Source organism: Anabrus simplex, chromosome 2 (genome assembly GCF_040414725.1).
Source record: "Anabrus simplex isolate iqAnaSimp1 chromosome 2, ASM4041472v1, whole genome shotgun sequence".
NCBI classification, from domain to species: Eukaryota; Metazoa; Arthropoda; class Insecta; order Orthoptera; family Tettigoniidae; genus Anabrus; species Anabrus simplex.
The window spans coordinates 821,957,847-821,978,780 of record NC_090266.1 but is presented as its reverse complement, the minus strand read 5'-3'; the positions used below and the strand labels follow the sequence as shown (position 1 = coordinate 821,978,780).

Below are 20,934 nucleotides of genomic sequence, written 5' to 3'. Positions count from 1 at the left end.
ATTATTATTATTATTATTATTATTATTATTTATTATTATTATTATTATTATTATTATTATTATTATTATTATTATTATTATTATTATTATTATTATTATTATAAAGCCATCCTAACGTTCCAAAGTGCCGGGCTGAGTGGCTCAGACGGTTGAGGCGCTGGCCTTCTGACCCCAACTTGGCAGGTTCTATCCAGGTTCAGTCTGGTGGTATTTGAAGGTGCTGAAATACGTCAGCATCGTGTAGATAGATTCATTGGTACGTAAAAGAACTCCTGCGGGACTAAATTTCGGCACCCCTGTATCTCTGAAAATCGTGAAAGCAGTTAGTGGGACGTAAAGGAAAATATTATTATTATTATTATTATTATTATTATTATTATTATTATTGCTATGGGCTTTACGTCGCACCGACACAGATAGGTCTTATGGCGACGATGGGATAGGAAAAGCCTAGGAGTTGGAAGGAAGCTGCCGCGGCCTTAATTAAGGTACAGCCCCAGCATTTGCCTGGTGTGAAAATGGGAAACCACGGAAAACCATTTTCAGGGCTGCCGATAGTGGGATTCGAACCTACTATCTCCCGGATGCAAGCTCACAGCCACGCGCCTCTACACGCACGGCCAACTCGCCCGGTTATTATTATTATTATTATTATTATTATTATTATTATTATTATTATTATTATTATTATTATCGATCCAGAGCGAGCGACTGTGCTAGCACCATAGTTTTCTATACAAGCTATACAAACATTCCAGAAGAAATGACTGTCCCTTTACTGTAGTTCAACCAAAACGAACATTCCAGAATCAGGAGGATCAGCTAACAAGTGTTCCGAGTTAGCAATGTAGGCCTAGTGTAATTTTCAAGTTTATTAAAATTCAGTTTAGGAAATCAAAAGATCCACCGAACACATGACTCAGTGTGCATGGCGCCGAGTGGGGAATTCCGACTCTGCATCGTGCAAGCAGATGTTTAATTTGTGAGCTGGCCGTGAAGGCTGTCAGCCAAGCGTCTCTATCTAGAGCTGAGTAGAGTCTGCCAGTCTATTGTTCCACGAGATTCTTATCATAATTAGTGTTTCTATAGTTCATAAACCCGTGAAGTGATCGCACACTACAGATTTGTCCTTCATTATGCTTGCAAGTGCATACGGATGAATCATATCGGCTTGCATTTTACAGAGAGGAAACCGCAGGTACCTGGAACAGCCGCGTTCCTTGGAAAAGTACGTTGTTAGCAGGGGCGTGCGCAGATTTTTTTTTCTTTTGCGGGGGGTATTAAATATTAAAATTTGAGGACTTCTCTAAAATAATGTTGGTTGCATATTGTGAAATTAGAAACACTAAATAAATATTTTCAAAATAACACAATTGTTTAATTAAGACACATTTTCATTCATGTTGTTGCAATAGCAGACGTCTCCTGGTTTTCTTGGCCAGCTCATGGATTATATTTTCTTCGGTCTCATGTTCCTCTTTGTGTATATACAGCATCGACACATTGTTGGCAAATACGCAGTTCAAATTAAAAGCAAAACAGTGAGGCACCTAAAATTTTCATTTACATGATTGCCACGATAAATCAAAATTTCTAAACTTCACCATTTACCGAGCTCGATAGCTGTAGTCGCTTAATTGCGGCCAGTATCCAGTATTCGGGAGATAGTAGGTTCGAACCCCGCTATCGGCAGCCCTGAAAATGATTTTCCGTGGTTTTCCATTTTCACACCAGGCAAATGCTGGGGCTGTACCTTAATTAAGGCCACGGCCGATTCCTTCCCACTCCTAGCCCTATCCTGTCCCATCGTCGCTATAAGACCTATCTGAGTCGGTGCGACGTAAAGCAACTAGCAAAAAAAACTTCACCATTTGGTGGGGAGGGGATTTATACCCCCAATTCCCCGCTCTGCGTACGCTCTTGGTTGTTAGCCCTTATAGATATACAACATACTGAGTAGTCGGCTGCGTGGTACGAGTCGCGTTACTGTGTGCTTTCATGCGGAAGATGGTAGTTCGAATCACACCATCGGCAGCCATAGAGGTAGAGTTTTTCAGGAAGGGCTTGATAGCCGAGTGGCATAGTCACTGACTTCTCACCAAGACAGTCGTCGTTCACAATGTTTGAAATGAAAAGTCCCGTTCCGGTGGTTTGGATCCCACGTAAATTTGGATGTTCTGTGGCTATGATCTCTATATCAACAGTCTCTTAGCTTGCATTTTATTTTCAGTGGTTTCCGATTGTCACACTAGTTGTGTTATTGCGACGCCCATCAGCTAGCAAATAATCCTACGATTCCTTACTAAACATAAGTAGAGTGAATTCACTTCTCTTTAATTAAGAGCACGGCTGCTTCCTTCACAGTCCTAGCCCTATCCTATCCCATCGTCGCCAGGGAAGTGAGTGCGACGTTAAACCACCAGTAACTTGCACAGATACCACGGTCGCTCCCTTCCCTTTCCCTTACGACCTGTTTCCACACACTACAATAAAAAAATCAGCAACAAATTAAAAATTGATTTAAGCGCCTCTGGAGTGAATTTCTTAAACCAGTCTCATGTTTCACGTGTGCTATACGATGTCTGCTGAATGTGTTTGACTTCGACTGCCAAGCGAATTTATTCTAACGTCAATTGAAGGGCGTGAATTTTGCAATGAGCTGAAATTTGAAGTTTGGTTTTCAGTAATATAATATAATCTGTGAAGAAGGTAAAGATAATATTCTCCGAAAACCGCAAAAGTAGTTAGTGGGACGTAAAGCCAATAACGTTATTAAAGGTAATATTCACTAAAGTGATATATTTACGGAGATTAATTTACTTTATCGTATGGTGTCACCTGGACGTACACTTCCCTCCTAGGACTACTGCAGTCATCTGGTTTATCTCTTCTGTACGGCTGATCCTTAATAAGTGATGAAAATGTCGATTCATGTCTGCTCTCCCCAGTTCCGAAAGATGTGAGCTCAGGACTGACCCCTCACATACCCATCAGCGGACCCTCGTTGTACAATGGTGGAGATCGTAACACACCCCTTGGTCGATATTCACCTCGCCTTCTCTGTTCTGTCGAGTCACAGCACACTTAGTCCCCCCCTTCTTTCGACCTCAAAATATTGATAGTAAAAGCCCTAGTTGTCTCCTAACCATTGTTATATCCTTCAAAATAACTCGTCCGTCTTCTTGATGCTACTCTGGCGTAAATAGCACCTACCGTAATCACCCCCTCCCCGCCGCAATGGCAAATCCCCCTACAAAGCGTTTAATATACACTTGATTCATATTACTGTAACACATATTAATCTAATTTCATATTTTAGTACGTATATCAGCTATTGTGTGTATGTACGTACAGTTACTCAAAAAGTGAATGAGGGCATGGCATTGTATAAGGTCCTTGCAGGTACAGTATAGTTTTCTCAGTTGAACCAACACGTGTGCAGTAAAGTTTGTTGCGGGTATCCGCGCCTACATGGGAGGTGAATTATATTTTGATAATTATTAGAGTGAACCGGTCCCGTGGTGTAGGGGTAGCGTGCCTGCCTCTTAACCGGAAGCTCCGGGTTCGATTCCCGGCCAGGTCAGGGATTTTTACCTGGATACGAAGGCTGGTTCGAGGTCCACTCAGCCTACGTGATTACAAAGGTAATCTGACGTTGAGGTGGCAGCCCCGGTCTAGAAAGCCAAGAAAAACGGCTGAGAGGATTCGTCGTGCTGACCACACGGCACCTCGTAATCTGCAGGCCTTCGGGCTGAGCAGCGGTCCCTTGGTAAGCCATGGCCCTTCGGGGCTGTTGCGCCATGGGGTTAGGTAATAATTAGAGTAAAGTCTAATAAAAGATTACAAGCGAAAAATACACAATACCATGTGCTCACCCTTTCTTTGAGCGACTATACGTACTGTATGTGCCGGGCGGAATGGCACAGGAGGTAGAGTACCGGCCTTCTGGGTCATTCCGGAGGTATTTGAAGGTGTTCCAACACGTCAGTCTCGTGTCGTTATATTTATCGGCAAGAACTTCTGCAGGACAAAGTTCCGGCATCTCGGTATCTCCGAAAATCATTAAAAAGGAGTTCGTGGAAATTATTATTTTACCGGAATTCATTTATTTATTTAATTATTTATTTAAAACTTTTAATATTTACTTATGGGTGCCTTCGACCACTAGATTATTATTATTATTATTATTATTATTATTATTATTATTATTATTATTATTATTATTATTATTATTATTATTATTATTATTATTATTATTATTATTAATCCTGAGTCCGAAATCTGCTTGGATCTTCGACAGCCCACACCCAGCTGCCATACATAGCCCAGTTGTCAATGAAGAGGCGTACTGGGGAAATGAGGAGTGAGGCAGTTCCCTATTACTTTCTTGTTAAGCCAGATTGTACTATTACATATCAGTCCGCCCAGCCCACTGAATTCATATTCACTAATTGACCCTTCAAGCCATTCTCTCGTGCCGTTTATCACATAAACTTTCTGGGTGTTAAAAGTACCGTTAAATCCTCTTGTCACTTTCGCCTTGTCAAAGCCAAATATGAGACACAAAGAGGCCAATGAAAGTAAACAAACTGGTTCTAGTTCATACCGGAAGGCATAAAGTACAGTAAAGGCGGTATTCCACCGGAGATGAACCTGGGCCTTAGAAGTAATTATCTCCTATAATTTGGAAGGTACCGTTGTCTCCAGACATATTATAAATACTTCCTATTTTATATTAATAATCCGGGAGTAGCATAGGGAAGTTATTATTGATTTAAAAGCCTTTGTATGATTCGGTTTACGGGTGAGTGATGCCTTTGGCCACTAGATATGTTTGTGCGTCATACCTTTACTGTTTTATTACAGTATTTGTATTTGTGCGTGTGAGTGTAATACATTGTCAGGGTCAGGAATGTATTAGATTCCCCTAAACTTAAATATACATCGCAGTATATGTCCTGTAGTTAATGTGTGAAATAGTCAGTGACTTATTGGAAATACTAGCCGTACATCCATGAAAAATGGATTAATACTCAAATTCGTGTCGTTTTTTGTCAGTAAATTGCTTTTTGTTTTATTCATGAAAAATACGGATTCATGAAAAATACGGAATCCTTCCTTTATCAGAAATACATATTCCTGTATTCCCCCGGTTTAGTTTGAAGTTAATATCCCACCATTGCCGGAAACCTGAGGCATCCAACAGCTAGCAAATAATCCTACGATTCCTTATTAAACATAAGTTACGGAGTGAATTCACTTCACCTCTTGACGTGTACGTCTCACTCTGTACAGGCGGAAAGTAATGGAAGGAGATCAGCATCAAAGAGCAAATTCATTGGACACTATTTTGAGTACGATGTTTCTGTAAGAGAAGGATGTTGAAGAAGCAGCCGTGTACATGAAGGCCAAGCGATCTGCTGTTGATAACGCGACCGGAACGTAGCAAGTTTTTGCAGAATGCTGGCTAATTGGCGATTTCCGCCCATTTCTTCTTCATAAACATGGGGCCTTCAGCGTTGACGAGATGTTTTCTTGAAATATTGCGGCCCAACACTTCAGGTAACATAAATTAATTTGCACTGTGCAGCAGTTAAAAAGTTGCCTATTAAAACAACTGATACATAAATTTATTTGAGGACTTTTCTTGCTAGGGGCTTTTACGTCGCACCGACACAGACAGGTCTTATGGCGACGATTGGATAGGAAAGGCCTAGGAGTTCGAAGGAATCGGCCGTGGCCTTAGTGAAGGTACAGCCCCAGCATTTGCCTGATGTGAAAATGGGAAACCACGGAAAACCATCTTCAGGGCTGCTGATAGTGAGATTCGAACCTACTATCTCCCGGATGCAAGCTCACAGCCGCACGCCTCTACGCGCACGGCCAACTCGCCCGGTTTTGAGGACTTTGAAATGTACCGTGAAATAACTTTTTTTTTACAATTTGCTTTACGTCGCTCCGACATAGATGATATGTCTTAGGGCGTCGATGTCGATGGGATAGGCGAGGGCTAGGAGTAGCAAGGAAGCGGCCGTGGCCTTAATTAAAGTACAACCCCAACATATGCCTGGTGTGAAAATGGGAAAACCACCCACGTCAGAGTAATTCAGTGTGGAAAGTCACACAATCAAACCCTGAATTATTAACGAGTACCAAACTGCAGGTAGCCAAACTTGTTATCAACGTAAAGATTTAAGTTTATTCCGCAAATTAGAGTAACCACAGCCTGCAATGTCAAGTGGTTTGATGAAAGGCGCGTCATGTTCAAGGTGGAAGACGTTGCTAACAACATACCCAGACGGGAGTCACGATGCCACAAAGTAATTTTTCCTTTGAAATTACAGCCACCGGGATTCCGGCTGCAGCTATCACTGAGAAACAAGCAACTAAGCCAAACGTTGGTTTCCTTCTCAATTAGAGGTTTTTTTTATAGGGGAAGAATTAAGAAACATGGCGCTTGTATAGAATTATAGAGCAACTTGTTTACTTCTTCCAACTTTGATGTTTAAGAAACTCAGTAGAGAAAGCAATTGCTATATTGTGTTGAATACAGTTTGTGTTACCGTAACATCTTGTGTCGCCGAGACTGATTTCTGGATTTTTCTGTGTTTCAGCCCCAGTTGTAGACCATCCCACAGCCGTTGACGAGTACTATGCCGGTAAGTGAACTGCTTTACACTTCATTAGAATTCAAACGAGATTCCATAAAAATCATACTTACTGTAAAACTGTAAGCTCCTTCTTAGCCTATATTAAGCACACAACATAACCGAAATTAAAAAGAGAAAGGTCCCAAAATTACATATAAGAATGTAGGAATGTTTTCAACTGTGTCACCAGTCTCTTAATATTTCATAATATTCTTACATCAGATATATTTGATCGTAGTCCGTATACAAAAACATTCCAGCATACAGAATAAGAATATATATATGAAGAAGTCTCTGTCATACTAAAAATGATAACGTACGAATACATTCTGTTTTATATGCTTAAATACCAGTTATATTTGCTTGGATGTATTATTATGTACTGTACATTAGATTATGTGTTATGATAGTATTAAACACTGCTAAAAGTTGCCAGTAAAATAGGAACGAAAGTAACCGTTTTAAAAACCACTTTTTTCAGTATTTCTGGGGCGAGGGGATTCTTGGAGTGAGTGGTTGAAGATGCAGCCCCTTCTGAATGCACGCCCGCTATACATTCAACCAACAACGTTGTTAATGCACATACCTTAGATCAACCAGTGCGAAAATTACAGCGATACACTAAGTTCATGAGACTGTTGACTGGGGTACTTAATCTTATCAAAAAACATGTGAGGTTGTAGTTTAACGTGACTGCTGATCCTATGAAATGAAATGGCGTATGGCTTTTAGTGCCGGGATGGGATCCGAGGATTTCGGCTCGCCAGGTGCAGATCATTTTATTTGACTCTCGTAGGCGACCTGCTCGTCGTGATGAGGATGAAATGGTGATGAAGATGGCACATACACCCAGTCCCCGTGTAAGGGGAATTAACCATTTAGGTTAAAATTCCCGACCCCGCCGGGAATCGTACCCGGGACCCCTGTGACCAAAGGCCAGCACGATAACCATTTAGCCATGGAGCCGGACACCCTATGTTAAATAGCCACGGGACCCATAAGGACGTGGACTTTTCTAAACTCTCACAAATATTGGTCGGGATTCCAAGTCTAGCTACTTGCCTGAATGGTCAGCTATGTGGCGTTCGGTTCAGAAGGCCCCGTGTCAGATTCCCGGCCGGATCGGGAATTATAACTGCTTGTCGTTAATAATAATCATAATGATGTTATTGGTTTTAAGTCCCACTAAATACGTTTAGAGTTTTCGAAGACGCCAAGATGTTGGCATTTTGTCCCGCAAGAGTTATTTTACGTGTCGGTAAATCTACCTACAAGAGCCCGTCGTATTTGAGCATTTTCAAATGCCACCGGACTGAGCCAGACTTGAAACTCCCAACTTGGAGTAAGAAGGCCAGCGCACTACAATCTGAGCTACACAGCTTGGCTGTTTATTGCAAATTCCAATGGCCCGGGGACTGGGTGTTTGTGTTCCTCTCAATACACAGCTTCACGCAGTCACAGTACAACACATTACTAGCCACCACAGAAACATGCAATAGTGATTACCTCACTCCACATGGGGGTTGGCGTTAGGAAGGGCATCCGGCCGAAAACTGGGCCAAATTCACGTACGCGCCGTCCCCAAGAAATCGGGAAAAGGCCAAGAGGATGAAGAATGGTCAGGATTCGAATGGGGTTACAAGACATATGGAAAATCCCGGACATATCCTACATGTTCGAAACGACCTTCTGTTTTTAGAAACTGAAAACATTCAGGAGGTAGTTTAAAAATGTATTTTCCAATCGTGGAAGAAAAAATAAAATTGTAAGTAACTTGACTGCATTGTTTTTGCAGGCGATATTGTGCTTCAGGTGGAAACTTGTCAGCGTGATCAACGGTTGTCAGTCATACGTTTCCGTCACAAAACAGTTCAAGCCATAAACTAATGCCATTCAATGATAAGTGGATGAGATATCTTAGTGCTAGCAAGTATGAAAGCCAGACTTTTGGTAATTGCAGAACATTTTTTCCACTATTATTGCAATTAAGTAAATGCAGAGCGGTTTTTTGTAATTTCGCCCAATAGACAGATGAGAGAAACAAACTATTGGTAGACTCTCTGAAGGGAGAACTTTTAGTTACCTCAAACTTTTAAATTGCTCTGAGCTTTATTATTTATGTCTTAAACAGGTGAGATATTTCTTAATCAGTTTACCCTCCAGGGTTGGTTTTCTCTCGGACTCAGCGAAGGATTCCACCTCTACCCCCTCAAGGGCAGTGTCCTGGAGCGTGAGACATTGGGTCGGGGCATACAACTGTAAAGGAGGACCAATACCTCGCCCAGCCGGCCTCACCTCTTATGCTGAACAGGGGCCTTGTGGGGGGATGGGAGAATCGAAAGGGATAGACAAGGAAGAGGGAAGGAAGTGAATGTGGCCTTAAGTTAGGTACCACCCCGGTATTTGCCTGGTGGAGAAATGGAGAAGCCACGGAAAACCACTTCGAGGATGGCTGAGGTGGGAATCGAACCCTTCTCTATTCAGTTGACCTCCCGAGGCTGAGTGGACCCCGTCCAGCGCTCGTACCACTTTTCAAATTTCGTAGCAGAGCCGGGAATCGAACCCGGGCTTCCAGGGGCGGCAGCTAATAACGCTAACCACTACACCACAGAGATGGAGTAAATATTACTTATTTCCATACATTTTTTGCTTTCAGAGCATCATTTTCCTAAAATGTCCTACATTTTAGAGCATTAAATTCGACATTCCTCTAAAAACATCTGGTAACCCTACATTCGAACCGCACCCGTCTTGGTAAGAAGCCAATGACTAACATACCCCAAAACAAAAGATTTTCTCTTTTACAATCTCTATAAGCCTATCAATAGAGCCCTGCGCGGATATACAAAATAATATCCGCATCCACAAAATGGTTATCCGCTGATAATTTAAATATTTGACTACAGTATATCACACCCAAGGTATTGGAACCGATAGATCTGTTAACATAATACAATAGGCCTGATACTTGGCACCAGAACCCCCACAGTCGCAGGTTTATGAGGGATTTTCTCTTGCGACAACTACCGACGTATTGAACTTTGTTCCTTCGTTCCATTAGTTGCGGACAGGAGCCAGTTAGCCTTAGGTCAGATTTACGGCTTTATGGTCTCAAGGCTCTTTATATATCACTATTCTCCCATACCAATCTCAAGGATCGTCTAACCACAAGCTAAAACAAGAATATACCTGAGTGAAAATCAATAAACGTCATTATTTAGAAATTATCAGCAATATTATCCGCACTGCCATACAGTTTGTATCCGCCAAGACACTAACTTCGCGGATATCCCCATCTGTGCAGGACTCCGCCTATCAACAGGTAAAAATTACGAAGTACTATGTTCCCAGTCTTCTAAATAAGTTCTACATTTCATATTTATATCTCAAGTTAATAATTTGAAACCCTATTTTTGTAGCGTACAATATACTTCGTGCCTAAATTCCAAGGTGCAGTAATGAGAGGGCGGTTCTCCTGCCTCATCATTATTTGCTGCAACTTGACGACGTAGGTTCCATCTAGCGGCCGGAGAGTTGGATCACGCGATGTCAAGGTCTCGGTCAAGCGGTCTTGTACCTTGAACTTCGGGTTGCGACGCGGGAGAAAGTGAGACGGTGTTGAGACGAACCAACTCTGCCTGAATGATTCAGAACGCCAATCTCAATCTGCTCTTCTTAATGCAAATTGCGGCAGTTATTTTGCGCTTCGAAATAGAAACTGAAATTAAAAACTCAGATATCGTGTTAGTACAGGGCTTCTAAATCTTTTTAAAGTTGTGTACACCATCAGATCGAATGGCTGTAATAAGTAAATCAATCAATCAATGCATTTTTAAGACACTCACCAGGTTAATAAACTTCTTGAGCTTGAACATTGCTCAGAATTTAAGCAATAATAATTTTAATTTCGTGTGGCTATTGGTAGTCTGGCGCAGCCCTTGTAAGACGAGGGTGGGCGGCATAGGCCTATATTCAGATCCCGAGCCAACGGAATTAACCATTTGAAGTTAAAATCTTCGACCCGGCCGGCAATCGAACCCAGCGCACACTGAACTGAAAGCCACTACCCTGAGCATTTAGCCAAGAAGACGGACATACTGTAACTCGGCTGATGCTCAGGGCGAAGTCACTTGTATCAGCATGAAAATAGTCCTGCAGATCGTGCCTTGTCCTTCGGATGTTTCACAAGTGAGAAAGCGTTTTCGCTCAGGCGAGTCGTCCCGAACATAGTTGAGTGAAACACCCACAGTATTTGAATTTAAAACCTTTCGGTTTAGGTATTCTGATCCACAAAATACTATCCATTTATTTCTTCTTTCTCTTTCTTAATCAGTTTACCCTCCAGGGTTGGTTTTTCTCTCGGACTCAGCGAGGGATCCCACTTCCACCGCCTCAGGGCAGTGTCCTGGAGCGTGAGACTTTCGGTCGGAGGGATACCACTGGCGACCTCACCTGCTATGCTGAACATGGGCCTTGTGGGGTATGGGAAGATTGAAAGGGATAGACAAGGAAGAGGGAAGGAAGAGACCGTGGCCTTAAGTTAGGTACCATCCCGGCATTTGCCTGGAGGAGAAGGGGTAAACCACGGAAAACCACTTCGAGGATGGCTGAGGAGGGAATCGAACCCTCCCCCCTACTCAGTTTACCTCCCGAGGCTGAGTGAACCTCGTTCCCGCCCTCGTACCACTTTTGAAATTTCGTGGCAGAGCCGGGAATCGAACCCGGGCCCCCGGGGGGTGGCAGCTAATCACACTAACCACTACACCACAGAGGCGGACTCCATATTTTCTTCCAAAATGCGAAAACACTTAAAAAAAATTATTCCCCAATATCTTGAATTGCTAGCCAAAATATTGTAAATGATGGATAGCAACACTATTATTCCGGTTCGTACAACAAAGTTTGAATTGTCTCAGGAGCGTTCGTACACGCGAGAACCAGGTTGAGTAGTTGCTTGTTGCTTCATGTAAGGATCATCGTGGTCAACAGTCCCAGGTTCTCTGTCTATTGGTGTCTCATTGCTACTGTTTTGTTCTGCTATTTGTTTCACGTTGCATCGACACAAACAGGTCTTGTGGCGACCATAAGGTAGGACAGGGTTAGGATTAAGAAGGAAGCGATCGTGGACTTAATTATTGTACAATCCCAGCATTTGTCTGGTGTAAAAAATGGGAAACCACGAACAACCTCATTCAGGACTGCCGGCAGTGAGTTCGAACCTACTATCTCCGAATGCAAGTTCACAGCCACGTGATCAAACCACGTAGCCAACTTGCTCTGTTGTATTATTAATGGATGTGTTTGTAATTAATTGAGGCTAGAACTGGGAAGGATGGAGCCGTATACTGTATGCTTTGTACCATTCGTTCTTTTGCATGCAGCTGAAGAGGAAAACCACTTCGGGGAGTCTTAGTGCGCCCCAATCCAGTCCCCCTCCACCCCTCCCCCATACTTTATTATTCTGCCTCTTTTCCCACACCCTAGAGGAGCCGCAGATGTGCACCGTGTAGCATACGGATTTGGCTTTGTTTTACGGCTGGATGCCCTGCCTGACGCAACTGTATTTGGAGGGAGGTATTGGCATTGCGTGTTTCTGAGGTGATTGGTAGTGTGGTGTATTGGAGATCTGTGTATTGAGAGAAACACTAACACCCAGTCCAGTAAATTCTGCTTCCGTTGCTAGGCAGCAGCACGACCGGGATTGCTCAAACACTGAGAGGAATGTAGGAAATTGTGGCGAGGAAGTGTTAACAGCCCGAATTTGAGAGACGGATGACATTTCCACTAAGTTATTGCTATTCAGACAAGGAACATATTACTTATAGTACTCCTGTGAATAGAGAGTGTCAACACGCAGACTGAAGAGAGAGAGATCAGTGTTTTTGTGCAACTTATACAAATTGTAACCTAGAATAATTGTCACTTAACACATGCTTACCTATCGCGTCTTACTCTGTTCCCTCTTCTCTGACTTCCTCATCCCGCAGAGGTCACGAGCTGGGAATTGGACGGTAGCAAATACTCGAGTGTAACATTCATTACACATAGGCCTACATAATGACTAGCAGGAACTTGGAGGCCGTTTTTACAGTCACAAGTGTGATCCTTTTCGTGTTAGGCCTATTGCACTTAAGTCTCGGGGTTGTTCTTCCCACATCCAGTGTTACACCACAGACTTAGGAGATGATGCTTGTTGATCCGTAGTTGGATACGTTGAGGATCTCTCTTATCCCGTGAACTTCGACATGGCTTCAAGGAGTCTTGTCAACGTTGGTCACTGCTCCTCAGTTTCCTAGCAGTTTATCACATTCTTCCTGCAGTAAATGTGTTGTGAGGTGAACGGCCTACCCTCACCTCTACTCGCGGATACATCCGGTGTCGCCCGGGCATTACTCTGCGCACACAGCCGTGGGAACACAACATAGACAATATCCATCTGCTCCAATATCAAGGCCTAATTGCTTTTGTATCTGAATATTCGTCGAGCAATGAGCGCGCACGGGTCAGATAACCTCATAAATATAGCACTACGGACTCTCTCAAGGACAATGATTTATCTGTTTTTCAGTGTACACAATTGCTCTTTATCAGCTATTGCCTTACATTTATGTGCTGTTTACTGTCGTTTGTAGACTACCAGAACCAAGTAGCAATGAGATTGTGAGAAAGCTGGTTTCATTGCCTGTAGATACGAAGCTTTTAAGGATAGTGATAATAATGCCTTTATTATTATTATTTGCCAGTAGTTGAACTTCGCACTAACACATCGAAGGTTTTCGGCAACGCAAGGATTGGAAAGGGCTAGGACTGGAAAGGTAGCAGTCATGGCCTTAATTAACGTATAGCCCCAGCAGTTGTCTGGTGTAAAAGTGGGAAACCACGGAAAGCCACCTTCAGAGCTGCTGACGGTGGGATTCGAACTCACCATCTCCCGAGTGCAAGCGCACAGCTGCGCAACCCTAACAGCATGGCCAAATCGTTCGATAATGTCTAATTGAATGCAGCAGTTATCCATACAACCGAGATAACTCGGCCGTTAAAGCAGCTGGCAGACTCGGGAGATACGCAGGTTCGAACCTCAGCGAATCTCATTCTTAAAATGATTTACCATGGTTTTCCATCTTCAACTCGAGGCCTGTATTGGAACGATAACTTTTGAAAGCTATCACCGTTTCCTTTCCAATTCCTTCCGTTGCCCAGCCTCACGTCCATCTAATTTAAAGACTCAGTTCGCGGGCAACTGGACGATAGACCGAGAACCTGTTCGTAGCTGGCTATTCTGCATGTTACGATAGTGGATGCATGATCTTCCGCTAAGTCCTACGGCGAAGCCGCGTTGGAGGACAAATCTTCGAAATAAATGAAACTAAAATCAATAAATCAGCAATTCTGTGTGTTCCTTCAATTGCTATAGTTTTTCCTTAAGCGACACCAGGATGTCGGAATTTTGTACCACAAGAGTTCTTTAAGGTGCTGGAAGTCAGCGACACGAAGTTGACACATTTCAACGCCCTCCAATGGTAATGACCTTGATTTCTTCGGAACAGAGGAAAATGAGCACCTGACCAACTGAGCTACACAACTGGCCAAGTAACCTTGTCACCACACTGGTATCTAACTGTTCGGAGTCTTACCCTTCGGAGCTCCACATCCCGGCTTCGATTCCTGGCTAGATCGTGGGATTTTAATTGTGAACAAGCATTTTTCCACCTCGGGGACTGGATGGAACTGGGACACATGCTGCCCACCCCTTATCGGAGGGTCTGGCTTACAAGGGCTAGTAAAATCCACATATAATTATTTGATATCGAGCATCATAATCACTGGCTTCTCATCAAGGCTGGCCGAGCAAGTGGCTCTAGGGTTTAGGTCTCGTAGCTAACAGCATGCATCCGGGAGATAGTGGGTTCGAACCCCACTATCGGCAGCCCTGAAGATGGTTTTCCGTGGTTTCCCGATTTTCACACCAGGCAAATGCTGTGGCTGTACCTTAATTAAGGCCACGGTAGCTTCCTTCCCACTACAAGCCATTTCATATCCCACCGTCGCCATAAGACCTATCTGTATTGGTGCGACGTAAAGCAGATCGTAAACAAAAACATCAAGCCGGCTGCTGTTCGAATCCTGATCAGTGCATGCGGTATCATCGAAATTGAAAATTACGTCCCTGTGGTTCAAATTCCACGTAAAACTAGAGGTCTCGTGGCTATAATCACGAGAAAAGACCTTGGCATCGCGTGATCATGAAGAAGGAAAATTACCTGCCCTGCTCTGTCACGTAAAATTGCACGCTTGCTTGCCTTATTTTACGAAAATATTATTATTATTATTATTATTATTATTGTTACCGTGTTTTTGTGGTAGTTAAGCATGAAAGAAGGTGCTGGGTGGTGAATAGGTCTCAAGCTACTAAAGAGAAATTAAATTGTAAAATTTAACAAGGTTATATTTTCTTTTCAAAATTAGATAACAACAAATAGAAATAGGTACTTAGTAGCCGAAATACAACTTGAAATGTACAATTACAGGGATTAAATATTTTGGGCTTCGAGCCCTGAAAACACAATTCTTGAGCAACTAGCTCAACTTTACGATATACCAATTTCAACAAAAGGGGCAGAAGACCCCAATCAAACCCTGGAGCCCTTGCTCCAAATTACACAGCAAGCCTCCTCGAGGCATACAACTCTCAGTTTTAGAAAAGAGCCACTCGCTCTTAAAGTTAAGCCTCTCCCAGGCCACACCAAACTCAACTTTCAAGTTGTCCTCAAAGGACATATACACAGGGGTAAAATACCCAACCTACTGAGGTCTATTAGGTGAGAAAAGATTAATGCATGACCTCTAAAATACAACTTGAGAGGAGGCGAACTTGCACTCCTAATACACTTTGCTTAAGACCTACTTGGCACTAGGCCGTTAATACAAGGGCTAATCCCATCCTACAGAGGTGACTTAATGGCAATTTACATTACATTACGGGTGAATAGGTTGAGAAAAATAAGTTCACCTCAAGACGATGTGAGTGGGAACTCGAGAGGGTTAGCACTCTCTATCCCATACTGTAGCTTTACAAGAGAATAGGAGAAAAGAGTAGTTACATTTTAGGAAAAGGTTACATGATGGAAAACGCTTCGAACCCGCCGCGAGAGTTAAACTGCCGACCTAGCAAGAAAAGAAGATATTAATAGGCCATTACCTGGTAGTAGATCGCTGCCGAGGAAAGAGGCGCTTCCCGCCTCCTGCTATGTACTTAATACACTGAAAGATGGAACAGAAGTGGCCCGGAGACCCTAAAATCAGCAGTTTAAATACTCTCGCAGAGAATTCTAGGCGTTAGGTGAAAGAAAACACCCTCCCACAAAGATTTTATTGGGTAGGACCCCGCAACAGATACAAGTTGGGGGAAGATACCCCTGATTGGCCAGAAATTCATTGAAGAAATTCGTGATTGGATACATTCAAAGCAAGGGGAAGAAAGGGGTAAATATTGCCAACTTAAACAATGATAGAAATAAATTTAACAAAGAACAAACTCCTGAAATTAAATTTTCTCCAACAAAATAGTTCTTTGACTCCGCACTAGGTTGCACTATTGTTGATCTTCAGTAGTGTCCTCTAGAAGAGAAAGTTCACACTTCTTAATACAAGCAAAACAAAAGTACATCGAAAATGACACAGTTCACAAACTCAAAATTTTCCAGGTAGTGACATCTTCTGAGAAATTTGTAAATTAAGACCGTAGATAAAGTTCAGATTTCCTCCAGAAGAGGAGTATTAACTGGCGCAACTTTTAAATAAACGGTGTGGAGGTGTACCGCCCGGTACAATTATTATTATTATTATTATTATTATTATTATTATTATTACAAAAAGAACAAACGGTCTTTAGGGATTGTGCTATCCTACCTTCTATCGCCTGTTTGGCATTTCACTAACGTACTTAAGTAGCCACTCTCTTAATATAAATAATTAGAATTGTAACTATGAAAATATATATATTTCCAACTACAGCTTCCGGCTAAATCATAAATCCGACCGGCACGAAATTTGGTTGATGTGATTGGGCTGTTGACGTCTTTTTTTAAATCTATTCAGGGACTTCTTCAAGGTTTAGATTTAGCAGAGAGTAGTTTAGTTCCACCGAAACATCACCCGTTGTTATCGTCGAGAGCATTGTCCTCGACGACAGAAGTTAATTTTCGACGTCAGGTAGACAAGCCACGTTCCAGATCACTTAGCTGTAGACAAAGAAGAAGATCCCTGTTCACACGTGCTCTGGAGGAAGACAACAGCAAAAGACCTTGGCATCGCGTGATCATGAAGGAGGAAAATTACCTCAGTTATTTTGGGATGTTGCTTCATGACTGTGGCCTGCCTGACGCGTTCTTTTTGTTCATTTGGTGTTGTCCAAATTGTTATCGGCGTGCTTTTTGGTTCTTCAGTAAGCGCCTGTAATGTAGGTACGAAGCTCATTACCACTGGAGGGGCGTGATTGTTCCAGCTCTCACTCATTCCATGTGGATGCTGAGATGGTATTAGTGATGCACTTTGCACCATAGGCCTATCTACCATTGATGTAAGTCGTCCTTTGTCTACTTCCATACATCTCTGAAAAATCGTCTTTTAAACTTTATCACCATCCTCTAGAAGTCTCCACAAATCTTAAAATGAAATCATACATTTCTTTCTTTAGGCCCTGAGTTCTTTATTCTATGAGTTCGCCAAATAATACAGGCACCAAAGTTATATTTATTACCACTTCCTTTGGGATGTCAATTACGTAATAGTATTTCTGTGCGTTTTTATACCATTATTTTCAGAGTGCCACAAATTTGAAGATATGGACAACCATCAGTAGAAATAAGTCTTTGTTTCCCTCCGCGCTTATTTCTCTGTTACTTTCCCCTCAGCGATAGCTGCCATCTTCCTCTGGTATTGAGTAAAAGTGGACGCATGTTCACGGTTTCTTTATTTTTGTGGGGGGGAGAGAAAATAGTCTGATCCAGGACAGTAAATACTCTCCCCTCTTCATCCGAATATTTTACTCCTTGACCATGTGAGTTTACCCCGGTTTCTTGTTTTTCATAGGTCGTGACTCACGTCCTACAGGGATCGACGAAATATCTTCCGTGTACATGAGTCAGCATCATCATCATCATCATCACCATGATGGCAATGTTTGTCGGTTTCAGCTAAACATTTGTAGACGTCATTGATCGTCAAATTTAGTATCACTACATTCGTTTCATTTTGGGGATGTGAGACTTACTTCCAAAGACTGTACAAACCAGATCAAATTGGTTTCATGGTATTTGACAGCCGAACTTCGAAATGTTAGATGTCGAATGAAATGAAATGAAATGAAATATGGCCTCCGAAGAGGCCTATTGCAGGTCTTTAGATTTGACTCCCGTAGGCGACTTGCGCGTCGTGATGAGGATGAAATGATGATGAAGACGGCACATACACCCAATTCCGGTGCCAGGAGAATTAACCAATTTATGGTAAAAATTCCCTACCCTGCCGGGAATCGAACCCGGGACATATGTGACCAAAGGCCAGCACGCTAACCATTTAGCCATGGAGCCGGACAAATGTCGAATGATGATGGCTGAGATGGGAAATGTTTATTGTAAACTGCTTGATTATTGGCCCCCGATGATTGTGATAGAAAAAAGTTCATCAAGTTTCGAAGGACGGCAGCCTTGAGGCTTGGAGGTGAAAAAATAAGGCCCTGTCACAGAGTTGTTGGAGATAGAGAAATTGCGCCCAGCTCAGGAATGCCTCGTGTTTGTCTATTCCTGGGGCTCTTGTAGATAATAGTCTGGGCTCACCGTACTGATGAGGGCAGTCGGCTAGTGACGACTGTTACTGCGCCCACAGGTACATCTGACTACTCTGCATGTCTGACTCACTGCCAGCGCATGTTTACGAAACAAATCTTTGTCCTACAACATGTTATTTTCTATTGACATGAGGAAAAAATGAGGATTTCTCAAGGCCATCTGCAAGTTGTTTCTTTCGCTATCCGCAATGGAGGGATCATCGTGTGATGTATACACATACGTGTACTATACCAGCGAATCCTTGCATCACGCGGCCTTGAGACAAGGTCGATCGCTGGCCACCTTGGCCTGCCTGCCTGCCGGCTTCTTGCAACTCGTTCGGGACATGCTTAGAAAGCAACATTGAGTCAGCTATGACTCACGGCCAGGGACTCGCGCAGTTCAGTCCAATGAGATATCTTGACTACACTGTGCCAATATAAATCGAAAGCCAATCGAACCATCTGCACACAGTTTGCATAGTTAAATGCTGCAGTCCTCAGAGCGAAGGCTGCGATCTTACTTGCAAATGACGGCTAAGTCGGGAAATTCTATGATTGAAATCGGTCGCCTTGCAACACACTCGTTACAACACTGGTAGATGTTTGTTATCCATATAGACTGTTGTAAATGAGTCTGTATGTTGTAGTTGGTTAATGTTTTTACCATTAATAATTGTAATAATTCATAATAATAATAATAATAATAATAATAATAATAATAATAATAATAATAATATGTACACTTACGCACCGTACCTTGCGTAGGGACTGAAGTGACACCGTGTGTCGATCATCACGTTCATTTCTAATCTGAGTACTCGGACTGGGCAAACTGAAGACTTCAATTTAACCGAGTGTCAAAACATACGACGTGAAGATCTGTGCATTTTCTCGTCTTTCAACAACTTCACCACCTCCATTGTGTTCGAACCTGGGACATTTGGAACTTATACCTGGCACTCTACAACGCTGATCCCTTCTGATAACCTATTTGCAGGATAGTAGATTATAAGTCCATATCAAGTGTGGAAGATCCTCCTGTCACCGATTGTGATTGCTGTATGTTTAATTAATGAAAGTTTGTATTGGCTCAAGGATACCCGATAGTTTACACACATACAGGTTATATGGAACTGATGACTGAGTATGTCTATAGCTTCTAGGATACCCGATAGTTTACACACATACAGGTTATATGGAACTGATGACTGAGTATGTCTATAGCTTCTAGGATACCCGATAGTTTACACACATACAGGTTATATGGAACTGATGACTGAGTATGTCTATAGCTTCTAGGATACCCGATAGTTTACACACATACAGGTTATATGGAACTGATGACTGAGTATGTCTATAGCTTCTAGGATACCCGATAGTTTACACACATACAGGTTATATGGAACTGATGACTGAGTATGTCTATAGCTTCTAGGATACCCGATAGTTTACACACATACAGGTTATATGGAACTGATGACTGAGTATGTCTATAGCTTCTAGGATACCCGATAGTTTACACACATACAGGTTATATGGAACTGATGACTGAGTATGTCTATAGCTTCTATAATGAATAACAACAAAAAATACCTCATAATGATACAGTAATACCTCAGAACAATGTGAAGAGATCTGTAACCTTTCTTAACAACCTCATTAATATGATTAATCCAGTGAATATCGTTACTTTTATGAACATCTAGGTACCGGTACAGTACTTTCAGTGTTCCCCATGAGGTACTGTCACCCCATCAACACAACTGAGAGGATTTTTCCTCTTGATGAAACAAAGAACTTCACTTTTCATCCAATTTACAATCATCCCATTATCTGCTGTCCATCTCTCAACATTGTTTAAGTTCCCCTGCAGTCGCTTACAATCTTGCAACTCATTTACTACTTTATGCAGTATAACGTCATCCACAAATAGCCTTGCTTGAGTTATGCAAACATTGGGGTACTGCCAGTGCAAAGCGACATATGTACTCTTCATTTTTCATCACTAAATTTGTCATTTCATGTGTCTAAAAGAAGATCAGTGTTGTGTTTGTACAAATTACAATTATGGCAATGAATCTGAAAAAAAATGAATTTGCAAAACAAAAGTTATGACTCACACATCAATGAAAGTTAAGAGCTGAAAAGAAAAAAGACCGAGATAGCTCAAATATTCTAATAAAGCTGGATGTTGTTTTGGCCTCCAGCTGTACTTCCATCACCGTGCGAAGAATGCCCCTCTATATATTATAAGAGAAAACTATTATGTTATAACTTAGCCATCTATGATATTGTACAAAAAGAAGGCTATTTTTTCTTCTGGCATGAAGGTTTGGCTAGGGGAGAGGTCAATAAAATTGGTTCTTGTCTTTTGAATTTTCTAAGTTACTATCCAGAGAAATACAAGAAATAACCCTGTATTCAGACAACTATGCTGGAAAAAATAAAAATAAA

At 42.1% G+C, this 20,934-nt stretch overlaps 1 protein-coding gene across 1 annotated transcript in view; it reads left to right on the top strand.

The window, feature by feature from the left end:
* Window positions 1-20,934, top strand: part of tnc (tenectin) — an 85,844-nt gene that overhangs the window by 42,255 nt on the left and 22,655 nt on the right. Inside the window, exon 3 of the mRNA XM_068226043.1 lies at window positions 6,615-6,659. Coding sequence (XP_068082144.1) covers window positions 6,615-6,659 — 45 coding nt within the window. The remainder of the gene's footprint in view (window positions 1-6,614; window positions 6,660-20,934) is intronic.